Here is a 12,699-nt window from a genome sequence, read left to right on the forward strand (position 1 = left end):
ACTCATCAAAATGTGTAGCTATGATCATTTTCGTCAACTTCGTAAGAATTTTGTCAAAATGAGTTATGTTGGAAGGACCATTGCTGCAATTGGGGTCCCTTAATTCATCAAAACGTGTAGCTATGATCTTTTTCGTCATCTTCGTCAGAATTTTGTCAAAATGAGTTATATTAGAAGGACCATTGCTACAATTGGGTTAAAGTTAAGGGACAATTTCTCTAATTTGGTTAAAGTTGAGGGACAATTTCTCATGTTGGATTAAAGTTGAGGGATCAATGGTAATGAATTTTTAGTTGAGGGACTGCACATTTTGATGAGTTGAGGGATCAATAGTAATGAATTTTTAGTTGATGGACTATTTCTCTAATTGAGTTAAAGTTAAGGGATCACTACTACAATTTACTCTTAAAATAAAACAGAAAAACAGAAGAAATAAAAAAGAAAATGAGAGTTGGTGGGAGTGGTTGTGGGACCAGTGGTACGAATTAACCAAACTAAACTAATAAACAACGTTACCTCACCGCCCCCATCTGACTCCGAGTCGATAAAAATTCCATCGCCTTTTCAGTCTCTCTCTCTCATCCCACTTTCTCTCTCTCTAAAATCCCAAAAATGGCTCTGCAACTGTGGGAAACACTGAAAGAGGCGATCGTGGCCTACACAGGCCTCTCTCCGACGACCTTCTTCACTATGCTAGCTCTGCTTGTGGCCATCTATCATGTGGCGTCGGGGTTGTTTGGGTCGTCCGACAACCACCAGCGGGCTAGGAGCTCGGAGGAGGAGATGCAGCCTCTGACGCCTCCCGTCCAGCTCGGCGAGGTCACCGAAGAAGAATTGAAGCAGTACGACGGCTCTGATTCCAACAAGCCTCTGCTCATGGCTATCAAGGGTCAGATCTATGACGTGTCCCAGAGCAGGTACCATTTGGGTTTTTGTTAATTAATTTATTAATTTTTATTTGGGGTTTTAGTTTTTGGATTCTGGGTTTTTGATATTCATGTTTAAAGGTTAAATCTTTGCATGTATTTTTGTGGTCAACGGTACCTATGAATTTGTGCTAATTAGCTCCTGGATTGTTAATTGTACATGCTATTAATCCCATCAGCTACTGAATATCTGGTAATTTTAGCTTCTGGGTTTGTTATCCATGGACACTTGGTTCACTTAGAAGTTCAAAACTTTGGACATCTGGAATTTTGCGTTTGTAATAATATAATTGCAGCTTCTAAGATCATGGAAATTCTGTAGAGTTAGACCAACAAATTGTGTAATCAATGGATTGAAGTTTTATGTGGCCTGGTAGTTACTATCCGTGTAATGTTCTTCGGTTGAAGTTCGAATTTAAGATATCAGTCATCTCCATATGCTAGCAGCATCCAGCTGCTAGCATGCATATGTTGAATCTTACGATCGTATCGTAGTATTAACAATGTGATTTTCAGTACTTACAATTTACACTGGGTTTGATTGATCAAAAGTAATATCTTCCAAGCTCATCGTTTATTTTCAAGGAGTGTTGGCTTAAGGGATGAAGGGTTTGGGATTGTTTCTTATCCTAAATTTTTACATTTTCCAACTCTTTCTGTACCTGCTTTCGTTTTGAAGCTTGTTTTTGCAGAGTTGTATTCGTAGTTTCTAAAAGTGTGAACAAGTGGGTAATGGGAACCAACCTCACAAAGTTCCTCTTGCGGGCAAAAAACAAGTTTCTTCCAAAACAACTTGTTTAGTGAGATCAGATGGCTTTGATATAAATGTAGATTACAGTTTTTCGCTCTTGCTTAATCATCCATGTCATTTTAAGTGATGTGAAACAAATAGTTCCATAGCTACTAGTATTACTTGGCCTGTGCTGCCTTCTTTCCATGGATCTGAATTTGTTTAATATTGAACCATCTTTGCAGGATGTTTTATGGACCTGGTGGGCCTTATGCACTGTTCGCAGGTAAAGATGCTAGCAGAGCTCTTGCAAAAATGTCGTTTGAAGACAAAGATCTGACTGGTGATATCTCTGGTCTTGGTCCATTCGAACTCGAGGCCTTGCAGGACTGGGAATACAAGTTCATGAGCAAGTATGTCAAGGTCGGATCTATTAAGAGCACCACTCCTGCAACTGAAGTAGAATCCACTGGTGAAACCGCTAAAGCCGTCGATCAAGATGCTGCTAAGCCTGCTGAAGATATTCCATCCGATAGTCCAGCTGTTAAATCTGAGGAAACGTCATCTGGTGCTGAAGCTAAGCAAGAGTAATTGCAAATCCGAAACCATTTCTCTGGAGGTACTAAAGATGTTGGGGTCTGGCTGGTGCATGTTTGGTGAATCTTATGCACACACATAAGTTACTACTTTCATAGCCTAGGATAATCCTGTTATAATCAGATTTTCGTGAATGCTTAGTTTGTGGTGTAATAAATCAGCAATGTTCGACTTCTGTGAGTACTTTGTGCGGTTAAGGAATTATATACAGATGATTCGTACATGCGGAACACGCTTTTTGGGTCCGTAACAATTTCTTTTTCCATCACATAGGCTGCTATTTTTCTGCCTTTCTGCCCCAATACTTTCGCTGGGGGAAGATGGAGGGAAACTTGTGCGTGTGTGTGGGTGGGGTTGCTCAAGCACGTCATCCGTAGGGCATTTCTCATAAAAGTATGGAAACTCATTATATTCTGGTTCATCCGACCCTAGCAGTGTTTTCGTTGAACAGATTTTTTAGTCAGGTAGTTTTGCCGAATATCTCGAGACATAGGCCTGTCTTCCGGAGGAATTTGGCTCCCCGCATTTCACATCATAATAAGTAAATTGAGATGAAATTAGATGCTTAAACTTTCAGAACATCTCCAACATGGGCAGTCCCTTCACAATGCTACATAATTGTAAACAATCAAAGACTTTCAATCAAAGATTGTTGGTTGTCACTCTAGCACCTTGTCCTTTTGAGGACAGCTTCTTTCTCCTGCAGTGCCAACTCGAACGTACAACGCATTACCTACCGGCACGACAAGCAACCATGGACGCAGATTTTCTGCCCTCCCACTTATCATACACTCTCATCCCCTTCCTGTTTGTACGGTCATAGTTGAGCAACGTCAATATTTTATATTAAATTTTTTTATAAAAATAATAAGACAAAAAATAATAGTAATATAAAATGTTGATATGATTTAACCGTGACCGAACAAATAGGAATGGATAAGAGTGTACGGGAAGTGGGAGGGCAGAGAATTTGCCTCCCACATTATCTTCTTCTCAAGGTCCCGTCTTTCGCATCCCTCCGGAACATAGAGTCTAATCACGATTAGATATGGATTTCGACGTCCTAAGGGACGAGAAACATGTTATGCGCCTATTGTTTTGAAGTTCCCTACTTTTCGTGGCACTCGAAAATCAGTGTCCCCGTTGGAGCAGCCATAAGCCACTTCAATCAAAAATTTGTCTTTTTGGTCTTCAATCTGAGGACAGATTTGTTCATATTTTTCGTTGTGCAGGCCTTTTCTTTCTTGCTCTGAACGGACTTCAAATTCGTACTCTCTTTTCCACTGAAAACCAAATATTACCAATTCAGGATAGTAGTCGAAACTCAAAGTTATTATTCATGTTGTATGATTCCAGGATCGTAGTTCTTTTATTTATTGGAACAGTATCCTATCTGAATCCTATTTATTCGATCAGTTCGTACTATTTGTTCATCAATCATTCTGCGATCAGAAATCATTTTAAATTTTTTGTTTAAAATTGAACACAAATAGTACATAACGAAAACTGACCACACAATGTATGATGAACTTCTAAAATAAATTGATCTCTAAGATTCTCACAAAGAAGATCCGGTAAGAACTTGTTCCTTATTTATTAGGAAAGGGATATTCTCCGAATCTCATCCACCAAATCCACCAATTCGGATCTTTAAAATTTGATCAAACAGTTAAAGTTTTATAATTTTTAAATAAAACCCCTGTTTTTAGCTATTAGATCAAATTTTAAGAGTTCGAATTAATAAATTTGATGAATTTTATGAAAAGAATCTGGAAATGATCCCTTTCATATTTATTGGACCACAATTACCTTTCACCGTCTACTGCTGGCAGTTGAATTTCTGGCCATTGACATATCTTTTCAGTGGTACTGTATGTAAAATGGTGTACTATTGATTAAATGCCGTCGTCCTTTAGCTACCTCAATTTTATGACTTGCCTTCGTAACAAGAGAGTATAATTCTCTTCCCCTTCTATTTTCATTCTCTTTTCTCCCTTCATCTCCCATATTATTTTTTTGTGTTCTTGTTTCTATAAAAAAAATTAATATAAGATATTGACGTGACTAAACCGTAATTGTTCAAATAGGAGAAAATAGAAGAAAATAGAGATTAGAAGGGAAGAGAATCCTCCTCCTAAGAAGAGAATCTTGGACGTCAGCAGTTCCATGTTTCTTTCATCACTAGAGACACATATATAAATAGTGATAGTGCAGATCTTGTTTCATCAGTTAACTTGCTTCTATCAAAGAGTAAATTGTTGCAATTGTCCCTTAATTTTAATCAAATCCGAGCAATGGTCTCTCAACTAAAAATTCATTACTATTGGTCCCTCAACTTATCAAAATGTGTAGCTATAGTCATTTTCATCAATTTCGTCAAAATTTTGTCAAAATAAGTTATGTTGGAATGATCATTTATACAATCAGGGCCTCTCAACTCATCAAAGTGTGTAATTATCGTCCTTTTTGTCAACTACGTCAAAAATTTTGTCAAAACGAGTTATGTTAGAAGGATCATTGTTACAATTGGGTTAAAGTTAAGGGACTATTTCTCCAGTTGAATTAAAGTTGAGGAACCAATGATAATGCATTTTTAGTTGAGGGACCATAGCTGCATGTTTTGATGAGTTGAGGGACCAATGCTAATGGATTTTTAGTTGAAGGACCATTGTTCCAATTAAGTTAAAGTTAAGAGACCAAATCTACAATTTACTCTCTATCAATTGCTTAGAGCATCTTAAATAGATATAGCAAAAAATAATTGTCAAATATTAATTTGATGATTAACGTTAGATTTTTTTTTCCCTCTAACTCTTCTTTTTTGTTATAATAATATTTGTAAGGCTCATTTTTAAAATAAATTATTTGAAATAAAATTTTTAGTTTTATAATTGGTATATTAATGGGTCTCACATAATAAAAAAAATTTGTTTTAAAAAAAAATTGATAGCACATTTTCTCATATGTCAAATTTGTTAGCAAAATATTCGTATGTCAATCCACGGAGAATTGATATATCAGTTGAAGCTTCTTCCTACCTTCAAATTTAATTGCGTTTGGAATTTAATATCTCATTTGGAAATTGTCTTAGTTTCTTATTTAATGTGTTGCCCTTTCTCAGTAGATATATATAATTAGAAAATGAGTGTTCTTGCATTCACATACATACATATATATATATGTGTGTGTGTGTGTGTGTGTATCTATATATATATATATATATATATATATATATATATATATATATATATATATATATATATGACTGATTGATTGTTAGTTTTGGCTTCTATCTGACCAGTGGTTGCTTCATCATGTCCTTCCAAATAAAAATATAAATTGGGAAAAAAAAATAATTCATAAGGATGCCTGATCCTTCCTTATAAATAAAATCTTTGAGTTCAAACCTTCTAGCTCAAGTTTTTTAGTCATGAGAATTCATAAACTCTCTCCTATCATTTTGTTCCTTGTTGTAATTATTGCACTGGTTCATGTTTCGAGTTGCCGGCGCATCACTTGGTCCTGGCATGGCAGCGAAGATCCGGAACCAAGACTAAGAGCCAAGTTTTCGTCTCTCTTTGCGCGGCGCCTTGGTGCCGGTTCTCATTCTTCTGCAGGATTTGGATACAAGAAGATGAACGGAATAAACGTTGTTGCGCACAAAGCAGTCCCCGGTGGACCAAATCCTCTTCACAACTGAGCCAATTGTATCTCACAAATCATACACTCGGTTCTTGGAAAGAACAAGTAGGAAAAGGTCGAAAATCTGCTTCCCTGCTCGAGATTTTGAAGAAATTTTCTTTTCTCTTCAGTTCTTTCATTGAACCGAGCGATTAGCAGTTGAATTTGTTGCGTAATCGTGTCATAATTTTGTAAATCGAAGATGTAAAGTAGTTGATACCTTTTTCGAATATCCAGTGATTTTGTTTGCATCATACTCAATGCATGTATAGATCAGAAATCAAGCTGAGTACATCCAGTGTTTAGTTTGCACAACATGATCATCTTCGGAACTAGTCAACGCGACCACTCTGGTGAATCACTACGTACTCAATTTTTGGATGATCGTCCGATTATGCGCTATAGAAATAGATTGGAAAACAATGAATGAATGAATGAGTCTCAAACCTTCGAATGCAGGTAAAATCAAAGTTGAAAGTCACCTCATTGCCGAAGTTCTTAGTCATTGTGTTGTGCACGTGCTAAGTTTGAAAATTCGTCACACATGAAGGGGCGTGCTGAGAATGAATCTCACATTAATGAGAGGAGGGACTTTGCATGAGCTTATAAGAGGTTGAACTACTCTCCATCAGGGCTGGCCCAGGCTCAATGTGGGCAGGACGACCGTCAGGGGCACCAAAATTATTTCGGGTGTTATATTCATATATAATTGCATAAGAGTATAAATTATAAAATTTGGTTAAATGAATCAGAAGTTTAATTAGAACGAGTGGTTTATGTTGTTTAAAATTAAGAAGTAGGTCCCGGGTTCAAATCTCTATGTGTTTATTTATTTTCTAATTTTTATGAATTTCTTTTTATAAGGGTATAAATTTATAAAATGTAGCCGAATAATTAAGAAGTTTAACTAGAAGTGGTGGTTCATGATGTTTAAGTAAACTTGGAGGTCTTGGTTCAAAGCTTTATGTGTGGTTTATTATTTTTCATTTTTTATAAATTTCTTTTCATAAGAGTATAAATTTTAAAAATTTTGGAATTTCATTTTGTAAGAGTATAAATTTTCTAAATTATGGTTAAATGATTAAGAAGTTTAATAAGAAGCAATGATTTATGCGTTCAAAATTAACGAAAGGTCTTAAGTTTGAAATGCTACGTGTTTTTTTTTTATTCTTTCCAATTTTTACCAATTTTTATTTGCTTGTTAATTTATTTTTAATGGCTAGCTAGTAACTATGTGGTTTGTAATTTTTAGACATTGATTCCAATTCAAGTTTAACATTCAATAAAGAGTAATGCGTATACCAAATTTGCAAACCATATGACGTGTCACTAATAAGAAATAAGCATGTTATTCAACACTCAAGTAATAATTCAATCATCAATAATCCCACAATTCAATTTACAAAATTTCGTATTCCCAGCATTAGCCTTCAAGAAATTAATGGATGCATGTCTCATTTATTGTCTATATATATCAACTAAAGATTTGAAAATATAATAATTTTTTTAGTCCCATGCTGACAAGGTTAGTAAATAAGAAAAAACACCTCACGAGTTATATAAAAACACTCTAAAAGTTTAGATAAAAGGAAAACAAAACTCATCATTTATCTATTTGTTCCCTTCTCTCAATATAAAATAAATTAATTTTTTTCATGTCTAAGTTATAGAGTTTGAAGCGCATTCTAAAGTATAATTTTATCAAAGTCTTATGTGTGAAAACAAGTAATTTTCTTATATGAAGTTAGGGCACATTTTTGGAGTCGTCCCGGGCCTTAAAAGTCTCAAGACCAGCCCTACTCCTTATATTGCTAATTGATTTTATGGTAGAATCTCAATTTCTTCAAGAAAATCCATCACAAGACTTTTATCGACATATACACTTTCGCCATCAAATTACATGATCAATTTTCTTCCCACAAGTTTGGTAAAGATTCCGAACTTCATACCACCGGCCTCATAATTTCAAACCACTCCTTTTTTTTCTTGGTCAATCCATGCAAGTATTCATGCACCCTGAATAATGCCACTGTGTTTAGTCGACTGCACATGTTGATTAAGAAAATGTATTAGACATTTTATAGCAGGGATTAGGTCATATCTCATACATGAGCAAACAAATAAAAAATGTCAGTTGACTGCTGGAGCAATCCCAGTGTCATTATTTTGTTTTATAATGTTAGTTTTCTGAAGCAGCCTGCTTGCTGACATATGAATTTGTCTGTAACGTTACAGTAAGCAAGCCTCTTTTTTTTTTTTTTTTTGTCAAATTTATGCTGCAAATGCAATGCATGAATCTTACAAGTCTTGCACGTAGTCTTCACGCGGAAAAGCGGTCGAAATTCGACGTATGTACTTAAAATGATGCAATCATAGTAACAAAAAGTCCGAATGGATCGACAATTTTAACATCTCAGTCCCATAAATTCTTCCTAGAAACAAAGTATAACCATCAAGGCATCTGGAAAAAAAAAAAAAAAAAAAAAAAGGATTATGTTTTGGTTGCTTCTCGGCCTGAATTTTACAGTTTACACCAGCTGCTTAATTTAATCGATTCCTGAAACAAGGGTAAGGCTGCATACAATAGACAATTTTATCCGATCGTCGCAAAGTGGGTTGCGGTTGGGGTCTCCTTTTTAGTTATCTAGTGCCATGTCTGCAATTCAAGCCATTTCAATTTTTAATAACAAAGTTGTAGCTTGGAGGATAAGTCAACTGTGCTTGTTAACAAAGGAGCTACACATGGTGGCCAGCTTGCATTGCAGAAAGCGACTTCCTACGAAAGTCAACTTTTGTCATGTGGAATAGACGTGTGGAAGTACATGTAACAGCACAACACCGATTTCGATTCCGAATTTTGACTTGGTAGCTGTTTTAAATTTATGAGTTTTCGGAATATTTTCAGGACTGCAGGCAGCCTGCAGGCAAATGCCAGCTCCTTTATTAATAGAGTAGTTCAAAGGACTTGTTGACAAACACCAAGAACACAAACAAAGCACATTTCTCTTCTGCTTTTCTTTTCAGACAAATCATGAAAGCTCAAAAGGACGTAATCCCAGTTGTCATTTGCTTGTTAGCAGTGATTCAAATTTGCAGCTGTCGACCGATACTTAGTACTACGCAAGCTTCAAATGGAGATACAGAACAGAAGTTAAGATACAGCAAGTATTTTCCTATATTCCTAAGATCTATGGAGTCGATGATAAAGAATAAGATCAGCCCGATCCGCGCAGTTTCGCGTCGACATGTTCCTGCAGGACCAAATCCGCTTCACAATTAACTTTATGGCACCAATCTGCTTTCAATTGATAGCAGATCAGATATTTTCTCATAATACAGATTAGTTTTGATTCAGAGTTGGATTGTATAATGTCTTACCTTCTATTATTTTGTATTATAATTTATAATACATAGTTTTGGACATTCCAAGTTTTCTGTTACCGAAATCAATTACACGAGAATTTAGCAGAATTTTGCAAATACACGGTGGTTCATGTGCAAAAATTGCTTTAAATTGTTTTTTTATTTATTTTTTCGCAAAAGCCGACAAGGAGGAACATCATTGCCCTGCGTGATAGGGGAAAGTGTAGTTGTTACTCTTGGATTCTTGGAGGCTAGTACATGTTGGTAATTGTTAGTTTTCAACACTTGCAAAGTTGCCATGCTCTTCAAAACCCAAAATTAATACCCAACTTTTGTTTGTACATGCTATTTCTAGCAAGTTTCTGAGCAAACATTACATGACCTGTTATATGTAAGCAGTTATTTTTACTTGCAAATTATGTTCAATCTGTGGTTCACTCTGCTTCGCTGCTCCATAGTTACGTGGTAGTTCCAATGTTTGTGGGGAAAAAAGTCAGAAAAACAAGCATCACATTGACAATTACTGAGCCAGTTGAGCCCTCGCAATTTTTTTCCAGAAGCTCATGAAGTTGAAGAAACCCCCTGTGGCTGTTGGGGTATGTAACATTCTAGCTACGCAGCATATCCTCCGGTTCTGCTATGCTTCCCACAAGTTTTGCGTGTCCTTGACTCCTTTACTCTTTGACATTGATATTATTATTGATAAAATGAAAAAACAAAAAAAAAAAAAGTTGTTGCATATTAAAGCTTAACAATCATATAGACATACTTAAAAACACACATTGAGCAGGGTGCACCCTCCACTCATTTCAATTTATGTTCGATACATTTCACATCTTCTTGAGCTGCTGTTCAATTATATTTCGCTTCGTCCTGACCCTACTTTTTGTTTAGGGTAATGCTATGGAGACTAAATTTGTAGACAAAATTTGCAAACTAAATAATGTTTCACCAATAGAAATGAGCACGTTTATCAACACTTAATAATCGAATCATCAACTTCCATGTCATTTAGTCTACAAAATTTTGTCTTCAAAATCATACTGAGCTGTTAAAAAAAATCACCAAGAGGACTTGGAACATAGGTCCATACTTGTTCACAGCTCCTTGTGCTCCAAAATATAGCTAGTTTATTTTCATTTGCTTGTTGATCACAGACAGACGCAAAGCATGACGATCAATCTGTTTCAATGGCTCTTTTAAACACATGAAAACCGAATGATCAAGTTGTCATGTACCAATTAGCTAGCTACGGCAAATAGCTCTTCAAAAATTCAACCCGAAGTAGTTTCGCGCCGACTTACATATATACAACCTAGCTAAATCTCTGGTTTCGGTTTGGGTTACAATTGTATGTTAATGCAATGCAACGGAAACATTATTTTTCACCTTCCAAACTGAGTCATGCATATTGAAAGAATACTATTTCTTTTGCATTCTTCAAGACCAGAATCTGTCTTTATATGACCTGATAGAGTTGCTTAATTACTGATATCTAACTATTCTCCGATCTGTGCATTTCGTATCTATCTATCGAAAGGTTTATGTTTATGGTTTTCTTTTACTTGTCTCTGTTTCCCTTCTCTTTTTTGTATGGTTGTCCTTTGCTTAACGTTTACATGTCATCATGTTTTTCTTTTGCATTTTTATAGATGTCATTCAACTGTGATAAGTGTGATTCTATAGCACTAATAAGGAAGAGCTCGACAAACACGAAGGACTACAGCATGTCCAAGCGGAACACTATCGCTGCTATTTATGACACAAAGAATTTCTGCTCAAGAATGGAGTTATAAAGCACGCGGAAAATAAACATAAGAAAGAGCTTGACGGCCAGTTCTTTTGCATGAGCTGCTGGAATTTATATTATAATAAAAAGGACAAGGAGCAGCACAATTGCTCTCAAGAACATGGGGCAAGAACTAAGCCCTAGTGTCGATCTATACCTTAATCGTAGATTTAAGCTTGATAAGTGGTTTTTTACTTTAGTTTTATGAATTTCCAATTGTTGCTTCAAGTAACATTTTCATATAGATAACTAAGTTATTTCTTTTACTTAATTTCTTTGTTATTATACATTCAAATTATCGAATTATAAATCACAATCAATCAACCTGAAGTACAATAACACCGGATCCTTAATCAAGAAAACGAAATATGATAGCAACATTTACAAATATAAAAGGATGGTTAATAGCTATGAATATGGATTTGGTCGTAACCCTTATAAATCCTTTTTTATGGATCAAAGGGCGTAAAAAGAGAGAAGATTCCCTCATTGATCTCCCACCACTTGCTCGTCTGCCTGAAAGAGAAATGTCTGTTCATATAAACTGTACTTTTGTGATCAAGACGACAATGTCTACAGACCCAATATTAGATGTCGATAAATGTATTGTTCTGGTCATACATGAGCACGGTAAATTGGCTTTCATTAGACTCAAGGATAAAGATACATCATCATGGACGTACATTGATCAAAGACGCAATATCCAATACCAAGATGTTGTTCATGTTGGAGATAAGTTTTATGTTGTCGAAGAATGGGGTAGACTTTCTTCTTTTGATATTGCTACTCAGTCCATCTCCAATAAACAATTGGTTGCCGGCGATTCCATGGAATTCGATGGGGTAGTAAAGGCGTATATCGTGGTTTTAAATGATAACGAATAAAGGGGTTTTGAATTTAATACTGGTCGTGTGACAACGTTAGTCAGGATATTTAAATTGAATTCTGATAAGTGTGAGTGGGTTGAGACAAAAACCCTAGGTGATCTTGCTTTCTTTTTGGGTGATAACTTTTCCATATCTGTTAAGGCTTCCAATTTTCCAGGATGTATGCCAAATTGCATATACTTCAACTACGATTATGATCGTATCAACAGTTATCCAAAAAACCACTTAAGTGATGATTATTGCGTGTATAATGTGGAAAGTCGAAGCTTTTCGCAGCCTTATACCCGAGAGGCTAAGAAACTTTTAGAAAAGACCATGCAACCTTCATTTTGGGTCGTGCCTACCTTGCGGTTGTATTATATTTCTTCATCTGTATTCTTTACTTCTGTCACTTTTATGCATATTGGCTCCGGCATCAAGCTTGCGTACAGAAAAGTGAGATAGGGAGAATGGAACGGAGAGAGAAGAAAACGAGGAAGGTGATGGGTTTCATGGAGGTAGTGGTGGGCTGAGAAGGTGGAGATTTTTAATGTGACGCAAAAGAGATTGTACGCAAAATAAAGGGTAAAATGAATATACTATGATTAACTTCTTAATATAAAAATATAATTTTTCGTTAAAATAAATAGTACCGAGAGCTCTTCATTAAAGTTTTTATATTTGATTCAGCGTTATTAGATAAGCAATCCAACGAACAACACGTGTCGTTGGCTAATGGATAAGTTA

General features: G+C 35.6%; 1 protein-coding gene and 1 pseudogene across 1 annotated transcript; both read left to right on the forward strand.

Moving 5' to 3' along the window:
• The first annotated feature begins 529 nt into the window (after positions 1 to 529).
• LOC137720084 (membrane steroid-binding protein 1) lies at positions 530 to 2,506 on the forward strand. Its single transcript, XM_068459094.2, has 2 exons — positions 530 to 917; positions 1,902 to 2,506. The coding sequence occupies exons 1-2, from the start codon at positions 613 to 615 to the stop codon at positions 2,245 to 2,247; spliced, it is 651 nt and encodes a 216-aa protein (XP_068315195.2). The 5' UTR covers positions 530 to 612; the 3' UTR covers positions 2,248 to 2,506.
• Positions 2,507 to 11,454: 8,948 nt separating this feature from the next.
• LOC137721111 (putative F-box protein At5g60060) lies at positions 11,455 to 12,417 on the forward strand (annotated as a pseudogene).
• The last annotated feature ends 282 nt before the right edge of the window (positions 12,418 to 12,699 follow it).

Source organism: Pyrus communis, chromosome 1 (assembly GCF_041283825.1).
Source record: "Pyrus communis isolate YQ-2024b chromosome 1, ASM4128382v1, whole genome shotgun sequence".
NCBI classification, from domain to species: Eukaryota; Viridiplantae; Streptophyta; class Magnoliopsida; order Rosales; family Rosaceae; genus Pyrus; species Pyrus communis.

Excerpts from the sequence above, each read along its gene's own strand:
- LOC137720084 (XM_068459094.2), top strand. The coding sequence starts at position 613 with ATGGCTCTGCAACTGTGGGAAACACTGAAAGAGGCGATCGTGGCCTAC. Across the intron at positions 918-1,901 it reads TATGACGTGTCCCAGAGCAG|GATGTTTTATGGACCTGGTG; the intron begins GTACCATTTGGG and ends CCATCTTTGCAG.